This window comes from Cottoperca gobio, chromosome 7 (genome assembly GCF_900634415.1).
Source record: "Cottoperca gobio chromosome 7, fCotGob3.1, whole genome shotgun sequence".
NCBI lineage: Eukaryota > Metazoa > Chordata > Actinopteri > Perciformes > Bovichtidae > Cottoperca > Cottoperca gobio.
Window position 1 is genome coordinate 11,356,790 of NC_041361.1, and position 19,624 is coordinate 11,376,413.

At 38.8% G+C, this 19,624-nt stretch overlaps 2 protein-coding genes across 3 annotated transcripts; one reads left to right on the forward strand and one right to left on the reverse strand.

The window, feature by feature from the left end:
* Window positions 1-119: 119 nt before the first annotated feature.
* troap (trophinin associated protein) lies at window positions 120-7,763 on the reverse strand. The gene is made up of 14 exons (XM_029435997.1): window positions 7,730-7,763; window positions 5,616-5,702; window positions 5,090-5,327; window positions 4,481-4,997; window positions 3,854-3,966; window positions 3,626-3,677; window positions 2,965-3,101; window positions 2,799-2,853; window positions 2,632-2,714; window positions 2,456-2,542; window positions 1,590-1,697; window positions 1,218-1,497; window positions 925-1,124; window positions 120-471 (listed from the first exon to the last, which is right to left on the reverse strand). The coding sequence occupies exons 2-14, from the start codon at window positions 5,675-5,677 to the stop codon at window positions 403-405; spliced, it is 2,001 nt and encodes a 666-aa protein (XP_029291857.1). The 5' UTR covers window positions 5,678-5,702; window positions 7,730-7,763; the 3' UTR covers window positions 120-402.
* Window positions 7,388-18,974, forward strand: LOC115011064 (differentially expressed in FDCP 6 homolog). 2 transcript variants are annotated; one of them, XM_029435998.1, is made up of 13 exons: window positions 7,388-7,491; window positions 8,350-8,671; window positions 10,307-10,447; window positions 10,543-10,728; window positions 11,731-11,958; window positions 12,058-12,204; window positions 14,644-14,703; window positions 14,828-14,936; window positions 15,037-15,335; window positions 15,425-15,591; window positions 16,541-16,739; window positions 17,199-17,289; window positions 18,066-18,974. In XM_029435998.1, the coding sequence occupies exons 2-13, from the start codon at window positions 8,576-8,578 to the stop codon at window positions 18,257-18,259; spliced, it is 1,917 nt and encodes a 638-aa protein (XP_029291858.1). In that variant the 5' UTR covers window positions 7,388-7,491; window positions 8,350-8,575; the 3' UTR covers window positions 18,260-18,974. The 2 variants fall into 2 exon arrangements, with proteins under 2 accessions (XP_029291858.1, XP_029291859.1); XM_029435999.1 differs by lacking the exons at window positions 7,388-7,491; window positions 14,644-14,703.
* Window positions 18,975-19,624: the final 650 nt, after the last annotated feature.

Sequence of the window (19,624 nt, forward strand, 5' to 3'; positions counted from 1 at the left end):
CAGACAGTTTGTAAAAGCTCCTTCAGAACTGCAGAAGACTTAAGAAAGTGTGGGATTGATAATGTGTGGGATTAATATATAATAATTTCAAGAGCTGAAAAAAACAAAACTCATACATGGCCAGACAGTAACATATAAATTTATTATAAACACTGTACATTCTCTATGTATACTAAAGCTATAACACTGATTAAGTCTTTATTGACCTTTTAAAACGCTTTAGTTTGTTTTTATTCATTTAAAAAACATTGTTTCTAATAGGCGTGCATCCACATTAATGAGCCTGCTGTGTAAAACAAGAGTTATTCAAACAGAAATAACCTTTTTCTTTTTTTAAGAAAGCATTTACTGAGCGCGGTCATTAACATTTACAAAGTCAAAAAGGTTTCTAAAACAAATTTACTAGTAGTGTTCTTTGGACTTGTATTGAAGCTGGCAACCAGTGTCGGACAAACCAATCGGAAGAAATGTCTGGAAAACAAAACAAAGATAAATAAATAGATGTCTGTGTATGTAGACAGAGAATGTTTCATGTTTGAAAGTCAAATGTAACACTTAAATAATAACTTGTCAGGATGTAGCGCTGTAGTGTGTTGGAGCATATTATGTTGTAAATTAAAGGAATAGTTCAATATTTTGGGAAATAGGTTGATTATCTTGTTTACCAAGGGGGTGAATACGTTTTATTGGCAGTGTACTCGTCTAACTGTTTTTTGTAATACATACTGTTCTATAAAACACTTTTTATCTTGCATATATGGATTTTCAGGTCATTTGCCTTTACATACACTTTTAGAAACTGTTTTATTTTAATTAATTTTTTAAGATCGATGAACCGCTTCAAAACTATTATGTCAGTGATTTAATGTAAAAGTGCTACACATAGCATCGTTAATTCTTCTTTTCGGTCAGCGGTGTACTCACAAAGGAGTCTTCGGAGTGCAGGATGGAGACCAGCGGGTTTCCACAGCGGGACCGAGGGGGGAGAAACCCAGGAGCAGCCGGGACAGACACTGAGGTGTAGGAGGCCACCTCTTCGTCCATGCGAAGCTCGTCCAGAGGAGGAAAACGCTTACGCAGCATCGCCACAGGACTCAGAGCCCAAGTCTTTTGAACAATGAGGTCTGTAAACAAAATAAAAAGAAGTCACACTTTAAATAGATATTTACAGTCACAATTTAGGGAATGATTAATTATTTTTGAGATGCGAGTGTTACCTCTGTGCAGACTCTGAACAGAAGGGTTGGTCTGACAGGTTGGCACTGACTTCACTGACTGCTCGTGACGGAGCGAGCTCTCCTCCTTCTTAAAACGTGGAACTCTTAACAACGATTTGCCCGTTGAGAAAAAAATGACAGACTCTCTTTGCAGTGCTTGGAAGAACGGCTTTCCTCCCACAATCCCCTGCTCCTCCTCCTCCTCCTCCTCTTCTTCCTCTTCCTCCTCCTCGCTGCTGACCCTGCTCGCCTCTACCTTCTCTTCACTGTGGGATTTAGTCTAGAGGAGTGAGGGACAACACCAAACAGTTTTACAATACATTTTAAATACATAACAAGAAGTCACCTTTTTAACTTCTGATCATTTCTTACAGTAGTGGCTTGAATTGGGAGCTGGTCTGCTCGTGTCTCAGGATCTGTATCCGTCACACTTGTGCTCTGCTCGTCCTCTTGATCATCAAATAACCTCTGGACAATCTCCTGATAACAAATAAGAAAGTCATACGAATTACATTACATTACATTACATTACATTACATTACATTACAGGTCATTTAGCAGACGCTCTTATCCAGAGCGACTTGCATTGAACTAAGTACAGGGACAGTCTCTCAGGGTTAAGTACCTTGCTCAGGGGTACAATGGTGGCAGCCTGGTATTGAACTCACAATCTTCTAGTGTTTTGTACGATACGATTACGATACGCAGCACAGTAGATTTATTTCTGGTTAAAGATACATTATATGCTGTGATAGTAGTATTAAAATGCTAAGAACTACTGAATAATGTTCAACATGCCCATTGTTCTGGAGTGCATTTGATTGTAGTCATTCAATATCAGATATTCATCATCGGCACTAAGTTTAAAAAAAAAAGAATTGCAATCAGCTCTTTATATGCGGACTTTGATAATTAATGAATTTGTTAACATCTTCAGCATCCAACATCTTAGTAAGATCACCGATTTCATGGGGATGTTTTCATGACAAAATACTATTTGCACAAAGTCCATCCTCCTATGTCGAAATCAACATGTTTGATATTTTCTAATAAAGCATTAAGTTTTGACAGGCAGTTTCTCTCAATTGTGAAACCCAATTTTGATGTAGAAAAGTACAGAAACCCTTATCTCCTACAGAGATAATGTTTCTCTTTTTGTTTTGCGTTAGACTTTCGAACAGATCTGTGTAAAAGCTCTCTGGACACATTATAAAAGCAACATGATTTCCTGCTCTCACCTCCTGTCGCGGCTGAAGGTTGGTTTTGCAGCTCCGCAGCCCGGGAGTGCATGTGTACGGTGACTGTTGTGTCGACAGAGGCCATTTCTGAAAACAGCAGCATGGTGAGAGAAGGGAGTGGCTGTGAGAACGTACCAAACAGATAGAGCCTGAACATACTAAAGATGTGTACTCACCATAGCAGACATGGGCCGATGCCTGGTGTCGCGGACCCTCTGAGGAGTCCATTTCTTCAGCGGAGTCTCTTTGAGTGCTAGTGCTGAGGACAAAACAGCAGCGTCACATCAGGGTAAAAGGACAAAGAGATAAGCAAGTTTCATAAGATAACGACTCTGCATCTTACTTCCTGGTCCTCCGGTCGCCTCTGCGTGATTCTTTCTAACCGGCACTCTCTGAGCCTGAGAAAGGAAACAACACAGTCAATGAAACCGTGTTTGTGTTTCAAAAGAAATGAAATAAGATGATAAGAAAAAAGTGCCAGAGTGAAAACATATTTTATGTAAACATACTGTGTAGATTGAAGTGCCTCTGCCCGGACAGACGGAGTTTCTGCCCTCCACGGGCCCTCCAGCCTTCACTCCTTCGTTGTGCAGGATACTTTGCAGTGCAGCGAAGTCTGGGGAGAACTGCACCGACTTCAGTAATCCTGGGTGAAAAGTACAAAGAGTACAGATTAAATGCTGTTGCAAAGATCAGTTCATTTACATTGCATTGTTAGTTATTCACCTTTATACATAAAGTAATACCGAGTAGAGTTCAGTTTTACGAGCATGAAAGTGATCTTACGTTAATTACTGTATCCACTGAAACTGAAGCACGCAATGTTCTGTTCCTTCGTAGTAACATCCATTAAACAAATCAGTTTATCAATATCTATTTGGTATCATGGGTCTCATACGATTTAGATCTTGCTCTCTACTTATCATACAAACACAATTTTGGCTAGAAGTAAAGTTTGTAATTTTGCAATGGTGACCCTAACAGGGTTAGTAAAAAAGAAATACCTTGCAGCTCTACAAAATACATAAATGTACTAAGACATCACTCCACAATGACATGACATTTTTAATGTCACCCAGTCATTGTGAATGGGTTTAACAACAACTTGTAAATCTACTGTGATCACATATTGTATATTCAGATAAATGTTTCTAAGCTTGTGCTGCTTACTTGTAATGGGTTCAGCTTTTTGTCGACTCTTCATGATAGAAACTCGCTGGGGCTGCAAACAAGAGAATCACCAGCAAAATTATTATTAAACACATTTGAAAGATTTGTAACACTGAACACTGAAACTAAACATTCAAAACCTCAATAACAACCACGTCGGTAAAAGTGTACGGACCAAAAATAAATAGTAAAAGTGGTAAGTAAACAGGAACTATAAAACCCACTCACCAGATAGTCGTAGTGTTTTGAGTGTGGAGTTGCAGATCCTGTAGCACTTACTCCTTCGTTCCGGAGGATACTGAGCAAAGCCGCATGATCAGAGTGGAAGTTCTTCCCTTTGTCTGAAATATATAACACTGTTTACTGCTATTCGCATAAAAAAAATAAACATTCATTTCTAGAGAAATGCAGTTGTTGTAGCAGCATTAAAAAATGTCCAATTAGTGTAAAACAAACTAAACAGACAAGAAATGTAATCAAAACCTATATTCAAAAGTAGGATATAGAATTGCTCCAATTCTTTAGCCTACCCTCGTTAATATAAGTGTGTGTGGGGGGGGGGGGGGGGATAACACAATACAATACAGCATCACAAACTAAAAAGTTAAATCAACGCCTCCCGAAAAAATAATAACCTTCATGAAGGTAGGATTTATTGGTCTGTTATCTCAAACTTCTTTCATTTAAGCTAGGAGCACTTTTAACTTTTATTTGTCCCCAAAACACAATTGGTTTTTGCAGCAAGACATAGATGAGGTGTAGCTAATAAACTGCCAACCGAGTGCACAATCAAATTAGTCTACATAGATGCAGACATGCAAAAGCAATGATAATGCAACAACATATTTAACTTACCGGTTGAACTTTTGTAAACATTGTCCTGCGTGGTCAGCTGCATGTTTTGGCTAGCATGAGATGACTTGGCTGGATCTTTGAGACTGAGCAGGCGCATGTTATCCAAACAGGCCTCTGCACTAACAGCAGGCTGTGCTGTGCAAGAAACATCTCTGGTCTGATGCATAGCATTATTAGAAATGGCTGCCAAAGGTTTGGCCAAAGTGGCAGAAGTCTTAGATGTGTTGCAAGGCCTGCATGTGTCTTCCGTCGCCTTTACATTAGACGTCCCTGTACCTTTGGTTGAGTCCATATTGCGGTTTAACATAGCTGGATGTTTAGTAGGTTTTACATTTATGTTTTGGGCTTTTAGACGATCATTGCATACATTGTTATCAGGTTGGACAGCATGAGTGCCAGTCCTTGATTGTGACACAGTGAGGGGCTGCTGATTTTCAGTGGCCATTCTTGAGCCCTTAGGTTGAGACAGGTTGAAAGGTACAGGCCTGGTGCACGGCTTTTTCTTCTTAGTTTTCCCCTGTAGGAAAATGATAAAGTATTAAGAACATACTCTTAATCTGATTAAGTAAAAAACATTCAAATCTGCCGGACGTGAAGGAGGTAACTTACAGCAAGAGGTTTCTCCTCCCACCTACAGTGAGATTGAACGAAGTCGGACGTCGTCGGAAGACTAAGGGACTTTGCCAGCACTGGAATCCTACTTACACCTGGTCGCACAGGTGCCTTCTTAGCCATTTCTGAGTTTCCTGGATCCTGGTTCTCAATATTCTGGTTGGAAAGGGGAGGTGCGGGGAGGAGTTTGGAAGGCTTTCGGTGCGCAGGCATTTTGTTATGTTCATTCTTCGTTCTGCGTATAAAAAACCAGTCAGTTAGCAAAATATAAAATGTAATTCGAGTAAAACATTGTTTTAATTGTTGATTTTTTGGTGTTTGGTTTGTTAGTGTGTGTTTATTTTAATCAGGAATTAACTAATTAAACAATAGGTGGACAAGATTACAAATATGACAGGACATTAAATGCCAGCTTTCCGTACTTGCTACAAGCTGCACCCAAAAAAGTAATGAGGATTTTTATATCCAGCCCTAAAGGCAGGAGAAAATAAAGTGTAAAAATGTTCTTTATAAACTGGCTTACCTCATGAAGTCACTGCGAATTTTGTTCTGACTTTGCTGATGAAGGACTGAAGAGGAGTCCATAATGATATGAAGGTGTGAGGAGCAACTAGAGGAGCAGCAAATAACAAACACAGATGATCAACCACACTTGAAACACTAAAAGAAAGTTAATAGCAAACTGTGTGTAAAGATAAACAAAATCGATAAATCATGCACCAGCAGAAACATAAGCAAGACAACAATTCCTTCCAAAGTTTTAAAAATTCACAATTTAACTGCTCCGAAGTTAACAAAGAGAGGAAGCAAGAAAAACAAGCAAGTCCAGAAAACTAGATATATATGCAGCCAAATGCCACCATCAAAATGTTGTAAATTAAAACATTAAAAATTTAAATTACGATGTGGATCAGCCTGATCAATAGAGCACAGACTTGATCGTGGTTAAACCTGAGCCAACCTTAAATAGAGAAGTCAATTAGCTTTAATCCGAACAGAAACCAAACTGTTAAATGTCTTTTCTCGTTAGCACATGCTACATACGTACATAAAGCCATCTATTGCATACGTTACATACTTTAAAAATAGAAAAGAGCCTCTGTTACTTCTGTGCGCCCAATAAAGCACTTCTGATACAATTAATCCCAAATGTTTTGGTTCTTCCAGGCGTTTTGTTCAGGTTTAAAGATCCCTTGTTAGGTCATTTTCACACCGCAGTGGGCTGTCAACTTCCTGGATTTGCTGCAGTTTGTAAAAAGCGCGCTATGTTATTGGTCGCAATAGAAAGCCGTACCAACCAATGACTGCAAGCAATTTGGTCATGACAATTTTGTCGACCAATCAATAACGTATTTTCATAAACAGCTCCATGGTAACGACGCGAAAGTTTTACCACGTGATTGCTTTTTTTTTGCCGCGGACTGCAAGTAGAATAGAACTTTATTATCCACCGGAGTGGAAAAGTGTCTTGTCACCAACACATAAAATCAGCACGAGAACATGTAACATATAAAACAAGTAACAGAACAAATGTGGTAACAAGAAAACACTGATACGAAAAATCAAGTAAAATACAAATAAATACAAATATAATACTAAAAACAAAGCATAAATCATGATAATACTATTGAGCAGCATTTGTTTTGTTTTAAGCCAGCCATATCAAGAGATATTTATATAAGTTGTATGGCTCTGGTTTGAAATGCTGATTGATTATTTTATTTCCTATGCAACATATATGTAATTTCTTTGTATAATTAAGTTGTAAAAGTTATAAATAAGTTTTTAATAATAAAATGACTAAAAGAGAAACAACATTCTCACACCTACCCCAGACACACCTGCATTTTGTTTATGTATTCGCGTCTGTGTTTGTTGTATTTGTATATTTATATTTGTCTATGTATTTTTGTGTGGATGTATTTGTGGATGTATTTTTATTTTTATTTTTTTAGGTCCTCATGTGGCCAACTGTTGTAAATGACAGTTTCACTACACACACTAATAAACACAATGCATCTGGTCCCTGTGTTGTGCATTCATGTATGTTACACTTCTAATGCTACTTTGATGTCCATATCAAATACAAATAAACTAACTATCATGATCATAACTTTGTAATACTAAAGATACTGGATAACAAAGTTTCATGTAGCTTTGCCGGCCTCCAAGTTAATTTTCTCCTAAAGGTCCTCTGGAGGGCGATGTTTGTCGGGCCACTTTAGGAATGAGCCGCAGCAGCAGTTGTCTGATATCAACAGTCAATAGCCATTTTACTATCGTTACCTCTCCGTTATTTCTTTAATGACTACATTTATTTTTAATCACTTTCAACAAAATGTGACAGGAGGCTGTTGATTCAGACGTCTGAAACCAGACTAACGTTAATTGGCTAACAGGTACTTTTGCAGCTTTTTAAAAATTATTAAAACAATGTAAAATACTCAAACAAACAAGTAACGTTAACAGTTAGGCCTAGCTTTAACTTAGCTAGTTAGCTGAAGCTAACAATTAAATGCTAATTTCTCAGTCAGCTTACGCCAGACTAAAAGTATCAGATAAAACGAAACTAGCTAACGTTAGTTCGCAAATAATACCGTAGCAATAACATAATTTTATATAACATTTCTTTGTTACCTCAAAGACACGTCAAATCCTGACTCCTCAGGTCTCCTAGAAAAATCCGATTTTCACATTCATTATTAGAAGTACTCGTAATGTCCATACTATCACGAGCCCGTGAAGGCAACAGACGTGTAATGTACATTTACTCAAGTTTTTACAGTTCTTGAGTGCCATTTTAAAGTATTTGTACTTTACTTAAGTATTTCTATGTTATGCTACTTTATACTTATGCTTCTCTGCATTTATTTGACAACAGATACTTGTTACTTTGAAGATTAAGATTTTACTGACAATATAGATATTGTCAGTAAAATATAGTAACATATATATACATATCTATATATACATTTATAATAACAACATGATGCCTTATTATAAATGATTTACCATAAACGTTATCTCCACCTCGACCACCTTTATACAACATTAAAATACTGACTACACTTTAATGTATCAGTAATGATAATTTAATGCTATAACCATAGAACATACTATAATATCATTAAACTATAATGATAATGCAACAGTGTAAAATAAACTATACTATGAACCAAGGACTTTAACTTGTTATCAAGTATTTTGATGTTGTGATATTTCTACTTAAAAGGACCTGAATACTTATTTCCACACAGGGAGGCAGGATCAGATCGTGTAGTAAACAATCAGACCCTCCCTTTCTGTCAGAGACTGTGGGCGGCCTGCAGGTGTCGCTGCCAGCGGCCTGCTAAAGCCCAATGCCTGCCTGACAGCAGCAGAACAGTGTGTGTGTCTGCCTGTCACCCAGGGGCCCTGTGTCAACAGCAGAGGGAAGAAGAAGAGCCGTAGTGGAGGAAACCAGAAAGTAACTCTGCTGCAGACATGGACCTGCGGTCTGAGCTGCTCAAGTCCATCTGGTACGGTTTCACTGCCCTGGATCTGGAGAAGAGCGGTAAGGTGTCCAAGTCTCAGCTGAAGGTGAGTGTGGGATCTTCTACCTGGAAAAATAGCTTTTTTTTGTCTGACAATTCACTCACTTTTTAACACTGCTACCTCATTTCCAACCTCAATTCATATTCCATCACGTGGGCTCGCTCTGAGGAGGATGAGGTGAAAATATTTGAAGTGTTCAGCAAACTAAATGTCACAAATGCTTGTTATTTGTTCTTTGTTACATTTGAGTCGGTGCTACAGGAAGTGTGTACGCAATCTGATATTACTTATCACCCTCAGTATTTAGTGGGTTTTGAAACCATATGCTGTCCAACAAGGAACACATTTGTTCTCTATATTTCGAGTAAAATGCTTTCACTGCTGAAAGACGGCACAATATGAATCTCTGTCTGGCAAGCAGAGCACAAGAGTAACAGTTTGCTCTCAGTCTGTATATGAATGGGAGCCCTCATCTCCAAGCTGTGCTTACACTGGGTCTCCATGTACCAGCTTGTAGTGCAAAGGGTCCTCTGGCACTGGACATGACCAGAGAACAGCAAGTGGAATAGACATGAGCCCGTGTACGTCAAAACAACATTGTTACAGTGATAGCAAGGACAAAGTGCAAACATGTTGCTGATTGTTGTCCCTCGCTACAGGGCGTCAATGAAGCCTCTGTATTTTTGTTGCTCTCATTGTTATGTCATTTATTGGTCTTGGTGTGGATCAGACTCCATTTCTAGCCACCTCCACGTGCCTGCGATGTGCTGCCTGCCACTGCTGGCTCACAGCTAGTCAGCCTCATGACATGGCTTATCCCCCTCATGCATGCAGCCATGTTCTTTAGACGCGCTCAGAAGCAAGCAGTTTGCATGCTGTGGCCTAAAAAACTGACAGATGTTGTAGTGCACTGGAGACTAGAGACAGGATGTGGTTATGGCTCAACACACAGAGACTGATAAAAATGCAACAGATATCTCAAGAAGTTGCACGCTCTCACTTGTACAAATTGATTGCAGTAAAAGTTAAAGAAGTACTACTGTTGATAATGTTACTTATAACTTACTAATCTTAATCTGACTTTTCAGCATGTCCTATGGATGATTGATTTTCATCTTTTTTTGGTTTTCGCCTTTTAGCTAATTTATTTATATTATTTCACTTTTATCCTTTTTATGCCCATTTTTCAATCTTATGATTCTATATTCTTTAGCACAAGTCTCTTACTGTTTTACTATTTGTCCTTTCAGTTTGTCAGTCACCTGTGAAGCACTTTGTGTATCACTAAATGTAAAAGAAAATAATAATTTGCCATGAAGTGTGTCCTCTGGCTCCACGCAGCCACATTATTTCCATTATTTTTCACACTGATGTTTGTGCAAACAAAAGTATTTTTAGAAGTACGATGCAGCAGAAATTCAATATTTCAGTTCCCTAAAGATAAAAATGAACATTTTCTCTTTTTGTTTCCCAATGATATGTGAGGGATTAATACCACAACAGTTTTATCCCAGCAAACAAAACGTCTACTCGATATACAGTGTGTAATTCAGTTAAATAGGAAATAATGGATCATCCACATGCATGCTAGTGACGCTTATTTGATTTATCTGATTTATCTCTGCTGCAGTGTGTTATCCTCAAAATATTCCTGTCCTCCTGTACAATGTGGTTTTTCAGGTGCTGTCCCACAACCTGTGCACAGTCTTGTGTATCCCACACGACCCAGTTGCTTTGGAGGAGCACTTCAGGGATGATGATGATGGTCCAGTTTCCAGTCAGGGTTATATGCCTTACCTCAACAAATACATCCTGGATAAGGTGTTAAAAACAAAACTATATGCTCTTTTAGTTTTTATCAAATTGCAATGCGGTGTAGTTATAGTGTTTTTAATCTCTGCATTTTGTTGCTGTAGGTTATTGAAGGCTCTTTTATTAAGGAAAACGTAGATGAGCTATGTTGGACGCTTACGGCAAAGAAAAACTACCAGACGGACAAAACCAGCTGCACTGTTCTGCCAGAGAAGGATGCTTTTCGGCTTTGGTGCCTTTTTAATTTTCTCTCTGAGGACAAGTACCCTTTGGTTATGGTCCCTGACGAGGTAGGTTCATCTAGATTATATTTAGACTTAAAGGAATTTCTTCACGCTCACTCACTTATTACAATTTAGATCACAAAACAGATCATTTAAAAAATCTGCCTTTTCTTGGACGTATTTCTTAATATTTAAAACATGAATGGACTGCAAAGAGTATTTTCTATTGTAAGATTATGCAAACAAACAAATATGCACATCTTGAATCGTGGCCACATGTAATGATAGTGACACTTTTCTAAATTCACGTTTCTAAATTTACCCAAATGTATATTTTAAGTTATTGTGCTCTGTTGTTGAGTACAATTCAGAGACTGTAGTCAGTAATCTGTGACCTAAAAGTGGTGTTGGATTTTTTACAACCACTAAATGCACCCTGCCTGAAACCTTGTTTTTTGCCATGATGAAATGCGGTGCTCTTTGTGTGGGCTTGTTTCTCACTTGCAAAGTCGCTTTGGTTTCCTGTCGTGTGTTTTTCACTGCTTCTGCCAAGACACAACCCTCCATTCAAGGGCAGGGTAGTCTCTATCATGCTGACTTTAAGAAAACGTTATCCAATTTTATTTCAGTACGTGCTTCACACACCAACCGCAAATTACTTTACAAATAAATCTGTGGTGCAATGAGTACTACAATGTGGTAAATACCGTTACTAAAGTAAATTTATTTAAGAATACACATAAATAAAAGTTACTTTTGAGAAAGGGCACTATTAGATGTGGTATTTACTGTGGTGTTTTATTTTGAAAATGGGAAACTAGAAATAAAGTGCACAAATAATATAAAGCCAGAGTGCTCTGCTCTTATCTGCCAACAAAACATTTATTGTGAATAGCTTCCCAACTGTAGTGAAGTAAAAAACACGCAGTCCAATAAGATAACAAAAGGTACTTGATTATATATATATATATATATATTTGAAATTACCTCCCTGAAGTGTAATACAGCAAAGACGGATAATTCAAATGAAGCACATTAATTCTCACTTTGCTTTCTTTTCCTCTTCAGGTGGAGTACCTCCTCAAGAAGATATGTATGGGTATGAGTATTGAGTTCAACTGTGTTGAATTAGAAGACTTCTTCTCCCAAGACTCCGTGCAGCAGAGTGGCATTACTGTTTGGGTTTTTCTGGAGATGATGAACTCGGGAAAGTTAACCAAAGGAATTGATAAGAGCATAACCAGCATGGCTATAGAGGAAGTATACAGGGAGATAGTTGGTGATGTCCTGAAAGAGGTAGGAGACCCCTCAGAAGTCTGTGTTTATGTTGCTGACATGTTCTGCATTGTGTTGGTGACGGACAGTGTGTGTGTGTGTGTGTGTGTCGGCATGCAGGGTTATCTGTGGAAGAAAGGTCAGCTGAGGAGAAACTGGAAGGAACGCTGGTTCACTTTGAGGCCGAGCAAATTGTCCTACTACACCGGGGAGGACCGCAAGGACTGCCAGGGCAACATAGATCTGGATGGGAACTGCTGTGTGGAGGTAAGCAGCTGGAGATGATCGTCTTTCAAAACTAAACACTGCAAACCCTGGAAAGAACTGTGGCTTTTAATAACATTGCATTCTTTGTCAGTGTATCTAGAAAAGAAACACATACTGCCCATTTGCTTTTTTGTTTTGTACATTTGAATCAAGATATCTTTCTTTAAGGCAGCGGTTCTTCCCCTAGGTGTCTCGCAAGATGAGGGTGGGAGGGGCTGTGAGATCATTAACAGTTTTTTTATGACTTCCCACATCCCTCATCTTTCTTGTGAATTACTGGGACATGTTACCTCGTCAGAACTCTAAAATAAATTTAAATAAAACACTTGTTTCTCACAACTCAGAACATTATGTCTGAAAAAAAGAAAGTGTTATTATAATTTGGACCCTTTCCTTGACTAAGAGATAAAGTGCAATACATTCCTCACTATAACTCAAAGTAATCTAACACTATTAAATTGGCACAATTTTAGCATTGTTAACTTAAGTATACCAAGTATTTAAGATGAATTTACTCCAATTTAAACATTAGTAGAGTGATCCATTGATTTAGTATAGCACTCTTATAACAGTGTCAGACTCACAATGGACACTTTAATAAAAAAGTATCAAACTCGATGCAGCAGAACCAGAGATATCGGCTTCTTTATTCCAAATATTCCACTTCCGTGTCAAAACCTGGCGCCTACATTACCCACAATGCAACTTGACTGCCGACAGTTTCGTTGTCGATTTGGGTGTGTTAGGCTTGTAGTGGCTAGTGTAGCCTCGAGCCTCATGTGGAGATGAAGAGCGGGCTACAGAGGTCTGGTAACCTCTCTTCCTCCGCTATAATCAATTATCAGATTTCAGGCAGCTCCCTCTGGAGCCACAAAAGGCTTTATACAGTTTTTTTCACACACGCAGTAGTACTCCCCAAGACTTGTTTCCCTTTAACATGTTTACATTTATTTGACACAATTTACTGATAATAGACACAACTTATCCTCACTCTGCTTTCTGTTAATTAAGATTCAGTGAAGGCGGGAGCTTCTGTAGAATAGTGACACATGGCATGACACTAATCCCTTAAGGCCCTGTCACACACATCCGTATGGCAGAAACTTATGCCGGCTGATATAAATGAAGGGTAAGTTGTGATCGTTTGAAGGACGCAGACGATACGCCAAACACGTCAGACATACACAGCTCCGTATGACAGAAACATGCCGGCGTATATGAAAATTAGCTCAAAATGTGTCAGAGTCCAAATACGTCCAACTTTTCCACAGCGGTGTTGTAGCTGACGTAAACATAACGAATACATAACAAATTATTATACGCATGTCAAACATTGATAGCGTATCACTTAATAATTTAAAACGTATCAGAGCGTCTGGACAACGGAGCTGGAAAAGTGCCATCTGGTTCACGTCATGCTGATGCTGGAGAACGGCTAACATGCTGAACGCTAGCTGTACTGTAGAAACACGTTTAATAAGTTACTCCGTCGTCAGGCATCATCTTAACATAGGGTAGGAATAGGGTATCCACTCGTTATCAATAAACTGGCTGTAGGATTCACCGTCAGCCGACGTAGCCTATATCTAACGAACCTCTAACGTAGTCACATAGGTATTTACGTATTCCGTATTCACGTATGTCTAACGTCACGTAACGTCTGCATATCTTATGAAGCACACGTCGGGTATGTCCGGTAATTTTGAACATGCTCAAAACATCAGCGTTCAACAACGCACCCCAGCGTAACACAGTGAGCTCTTAACGAACACTACTTATACCTTACCTTATATCAATGTACACCAGCGTGTTGCCTGATATTTCGTATACGTTATGCATTCGTCTGATACATTTTGTATAAGTAAGTGATGCTCTATCAATAAGTTAGACATGCGTATCTATATGTTCACTTTTACGATCCAATCCGATGAAAAGTTGGACGTATCTGGACTCTGTATGTGCCGGCATACGTTTCTGTCATACGGATATGTGTGACAGGGCCTTTTAGGTCCTCCCCCTCCCTCCAAAAAAATGTGAACCACCTTCCCTTCAGCGAGGAGAGAATTACAATCCCTCCCCCTTTTCTGTATGTTTATAAAAGTAAAAAAAGAAGAAAAAAAAGCACAACAGGTGGAATCTGAAAGTTGCCTTGTTGTAGATTTCGTAGATTTCTTCACAGAGATCAAGTGAACCCAAGATTAGTCTGCCAGCCTCACTCTCAGGAATGAGCCATTCTGAATATGAAGCCTAACGTAGAAGCGCTGCAGTCCAGCTACCTGAATCGTTTTGACGTGATCACCGAGTCAATTATTAGCTCATCAATGTCACACTAAGTAATGACAAACAGAAGCCTGGTCAAGTTATGTGACGCTACAAACTGCACCATGTGTTACTCCAAGGAAAGACAAGCAATCATTCTAAAATCATGCTTTATTATAGGAAGTAGACGATGAAATATTGTTTGGCAGTTCAAAATGGATCAAAAACGCCTTTTCCCCTGTGAGTTAACCATTTTTTTTTCTCCTCACCACTGTTCATTTAAAAAATAGTCACGACAAATGTAAAAAGAGAAGTGAAGAAGGGATATGTGTTTATTAAAATGAATGTTTTCCTCGCTGGACAGGTGCTCCCAGACCGGGATGGGAAGAGGTGCATGTTTTGTCTGAAAACCCTCTCCAAGACTTATGAGATGAGCGCCTCAGACACCAAACAGAGACAGGAGTGGACCACAGGTCAGAGGGGACTCACGTTCACTGATACACTGATAACTCATGGCTCGATCTTAAAAGATTCATCTTCATATCAAGACATTAAACATTATCTTCTTCACAGCCATTCAAACAGCTATCAGGCTGCATGTGGAGGGGAAAACATCCCTCCACAAAGACTTGAAACTGAAGCGGCGTGAAACGCGGGAGCAGCGGGACAAGAGACAACAGAGCAAGGAGGAGGAGCTGCAGAGGCTGCGGGCTCTGCAGGAAGAACGGGAGCGTAAACTGGTGGAGCTTGATCTCCTCAAGGAGGCGCAAAAGCAGGCTCAGGCCCTCATGGCACAGGACGAGCAGAGGAGGCGGCAGCAGCACGAACAGCTCCAGCGGGCCCTGGAGGTCCAGCTGCAGGAGGCTGAGGAGGTGAGTGAGGAGGCAAAGAAGGAAGAAAAGAGGTTTGAATTCAGAAGCAAATAGTGTTGATTCCTTTGCTTCTTGCTGTGCGTGTCAAGGCTCGGGTCAGTATGCAGGCAGAGATGGTTCTGAAAGAAGAGGAGGCAGAGAGACAGAAGAAGAGGATCGTGGAGCTGGAGGAGATGCAGAAACGTTTGGAGGAGGCGCTGCAGCTGGAGATTAAAGCCAGGCTGGATGAAGAGGCCTTCCGCTACGCTCAAGCAGGGTTGAGTGTTATATGTAGCCCCCCATCTCTGCTAATACAGGATTATAGACTTGTATACACTTTCACAGCACAATAACAAGTCATTTGTTTGGCTTAAGAGCCTGCCGACAATAATCTGTGCGCTGTTAGAAGGGAGGTGCTCTTGTGTGCAGACAGCAGATATTAAGCTTAGCTGTTGAAAGGAGTTTATGTTGCGTTATGTTCCTGAGGAAGTTGAGCTGCCAACAGAGGAAGTTGTTAAAGGCTGCCATCAGTCAAATCTATTGTATCGCTGTTTTTGTCACAATCTTTTCAAGTAAAAGTTTCTGATGAATTGATCACATTAATCTGCAAACTGCTCTGTGATGGAGGATGGAAGCTGCCAAAATTTAACGATAGATAAATGACTCAATAAATGAATTTATATGCCATTAAAGGGTACCAAAACTGACATTTAAAGAAATGTAGGCCTTAATTAATTGATAAAAAAATTTGAGTTGTATAGTCAATCTGTACACCCTGATATCGATTACACACTTATTTGCATAATGAAGAAATGTATAAAGAAAATAATAAATAAATAAATTAGTTTTGGGAAATAAATAGGGGGAAAGAATGCAAAGTGAAACAACAATATAGACATAAATTAATACAATTAAAAAATAATAAATACATTTTAAATAACAAAATAATTAATGCAAAAATAATTTGATCAATTAAAACATTTATAAAAATAAATAAAAAGGAAAATGTATGTTTCAATGCCTACATTTAAGTTTAATATTATTTTTGATACTTTTAATGTTAATATATTTATTGAGTCATTAATTTTAGATTTTGGCAGAACACACACACAGCTCCATATCTGTGCATCTTTGCTCACTATAATGTCAGAAACATTATAGAAATATCTTCTCAAACAGTGTCGAGTCAATTATTCATTCATGCTTGTGTTCTCTGTTGTGTCCAGGTTACTGGCAGAGGAGGAGGAGAAAATGAAGGCCTTGATGTGCCTGCAGGAGGAACAAGAGGAGTACATCCTGAAGACACAGAGGGAGAAGCAGGAGCTGAAACAGGAAATGGAGTCCAAGTCCCGGTCTCTGGACGAGGCTCAGAGGCAGCTGGAGGAGGTGCGCGCCAACCGGCACAGGGTTGACCAGGATGTAGTGGTAAGAAACAAAAAATAGTAAAATTAGAAAGCAATCAAATCATCAAAACTACATTTAACTTTGTCCAAGTTATCGATCTCTGATCTCTTAGAGGAAATGATATTTATTAGGGATCTGGTGTGATACCTGAATAAAAAAGCCAATAGCATCAGCTGCTGTTTTGGCTTGAATTGCATGTTGCACATCCGCTCTTACCGAGGCTTGCTCTGTCCTTTGGAGACTTTATGTGACTCATTTTCTGAATGTTATACTTGATGATGGTATCACTAGCTCAACGTGAGCTGTTCTTTCTGCTAATCAAATGTTCTTTAATGTGACAGAACTTTGTAATCTCAAAGTAAAAAGATACTTATTATATATATATATTAGTTGTAGTTATTGCAAATACTAACAGTAGTTTTTTTCATTATTGCTTGTAGGTATTTGGCGTTTTAATGAGCTGCTCTTTTTCTGTGACAGGCAGCCCAGCGGAAACTTCGCCAGGCGAGCACCAACGTCAAACACTGGAACGTCCAGATGAACAGACTGATGCGACCAATCGGACCAGGCGGTATGTGTCCCATGGTGTATTGCGTGACATAACAAACGTGCAGCTTGATTTTTCAACTTTCACACCAGCAGAGGAAGTGCAAACCTTTTGACATTAGGCATTTTTCACAGAAGACATTTTTGACATGTCGCAGAAGAAAAACCACAAGTAAATAATTAAATTAAATGATGGCTAAATTCTATTTAGATGCTTCAGTTTCAGGTACATCTGGTAATTAATGCTGGTTCAATGCAGCTGTCATGGCTTACTGGGTCAATGAAAGGAACTGAGGCGTTGTTAATGTTATTAGTAACATCTGTGCCTTTTCTGCTATAGCATCCCAATATAGCAAATAAAAGAAAATGCTAATTAATGCTTGATTCCATGCACTACCGTTTTGAGAATATTAGAAGTTGAGCACATCGAGATAAACAGCTGATTCTCCTAATGGGTGCCATTACTTTACTTACTTGTTTTACTTGATTTAGGATCCCCATTTGTTATTGCTGAGGTAACAACTGTTCTTCCTGGGGTCCAGACAAAAGACAAGACGTTCGAGCATCACATTTTATTATCCCATTTACAATTTATTATACCAATTTATTACCATCATATTATGTGGTGCTAAGAGTGTGTTTGAAATGATCATCCATGTTTTATGCTAGAGCAACATTTTTATCATTTCCCCAGACTGTAGGTTACTAAATGCCAGCACTACTGGTTGGTTGGGTTGATATTTAACGTTGCTTCAAACATTCACCGCATTTTCTGAATGATTTTGTTTGTGCTGTTTTTAGAGAAGAGACCATCGGGAAACTCCTTCTCAAGTTTCCAGATCCCGACGCAGAGAGATCCCGGGCTGCGTCTCAGGAGGAGATCAGGATCAGAGGATCAGGATGAGGAGAGCAAAGAAAATGTTGACAACAGCGCTGGATGTGATCTAGAGAAACGGCACTCCCATACCTCTAATGGAGACATGGACATCCCTTAAAAACATGAGTCAGAGAGTTCACTTCTAGTCAGTCTGTGAGGTTTTCTGACAGAAAGGGCAAGAGATGAAGACAGTGGAACATCTACACTTAAAACTGAATTTACTACCAACAGTAATACTATTCCTATTAAATGTTGAACTTACTGACTTCATTTCACAGACAGAAACAGTTTAAAACATTTTAATGAGAAGATGCATTTGCTGAATCAACTAATGCTTTGACTGCATCCGGCGTGAGGCCTGTTCTGGACATAAATCATACCTCAGTGCAAAAATAATGAGCTGTCTGCAAGATCCTGAAAGTACAAAGTAAGTTGTGATGTTTAAAGGCTAATACTCACACACAATGCAAGGAAGCTCATTTGTTTAACTCTGTAATATAGACACATAACGATGTTTAATTTTTACATAAGTATTTTATTTGGGGTGGAGGGTGGCTTGACCTTTTTTTACGTAAAAAGTTGGATCAGTATTAGAGTTTACCGCTATTTCAGAGTATCACTCCTCATAACAGGAAAGAGAGAGAGAGCGAGAGAGAGAGAGAGAGAGAGAGAGAGAGAGAGAGATAGACTCTCATTGAACTTCCTGTTTCTGTCATTAGTTAACATAATTGTAAATAAAAAAGTGAGTTTATGCCTTAACCTGATTTCTGCCTGTATCTTTACTGTGTTAAATTAAATCGAAAAAATCTCAATTGATTTATTTACACAATGAATATCGTAAATAAATCACTTTTAAATAGGACGTTTTGACCACACAAAAGAACAAGTCGAAAACCACACTGCTGAATTTGAAAACTGCACTTCCGCGTCCGCTTGAATTTAAATTTCAGTCAAAGACATTTCTTCAGTGTGGAAATGAGTCATCGTTAACTAATTTGGCGGCTCTCGCTGATAAAACCTTTGGCCCATATGAGTGAACAGAGACATCCACTGACACACGGAGCAAACTACATGTTGGCTGGATTGATTTGTTTTTAATAAGGTGCCATTCACTACGTACTTTAAGTATTACAGTTTTATCTATTAGTATTAACAGAGTTTATTTCTTTTTTTGGGTCTATTTTTTACTCTGCTTTGATCAGTTTTCAGAGAAATAAGTTCAAATCACAAAATACATACAAACAATAAAAACAATAGAAATACAGTATTGGAAACTTTGAAAACCAGAATTACAAATTAGCAATAGGGTACAGACTGCACAATCTTAAACTCTCATTAGTTTTTAACGGCTTGTTTTTTGGGAAAATTGTTTGTTTGATTTAGCAGCACTTCGAAATCGATGTAATTAGGAAATGCAGACTTGCAAATGCCAAAGTGAATTTTAATGTACCATAGCTGGCCTCCTATGCTGGAGGATTGCTGT

Coding starts and splice junctions, on each gene's coding strand:
- troap (XM_029435997.1), bottom strand. CDS start 5,677: ATGGACTCCTCTTCAGTCCTTCATCAGCAAAGTCAGAACAAAATTCGC. Junction 4,998..5,089: donor GGGAGGAGAAACCTCTTGCT/GTAAGTTACCTC, acceptor ATTTTCCTACAG/GGGAAAACTAAGAAGAAAAA. Junction 3,678..3,853: donor CAAAACACTACGACTATCTG/GTGAGTGGGTTT, acceptor TCTTGTTTGCAG/CCCCAGCGAGTTTCTATCAT.
- LOC115011064 (XM_029435998.1), top strand. CDS start 8,576: ATGGACCTGCGGTCTGAGCTGCTCAAGTCCATCTGGTACGGTTTCACT. Junction 10,729..11,730: donor TGGTTATGGTCCCTGACGAG/GTAGGTTCATCT, acceptor TTTCCTCTTCAG/GTGGAGTACCTCCTCAAGAA. Junction 14,704..14,827: donor TCAAAAACGCCTTTTCCCCT/GTGAGTTAACCA, acceptor CTCGCTGGACAG/GTGCTCCCAGACCGGGATGG.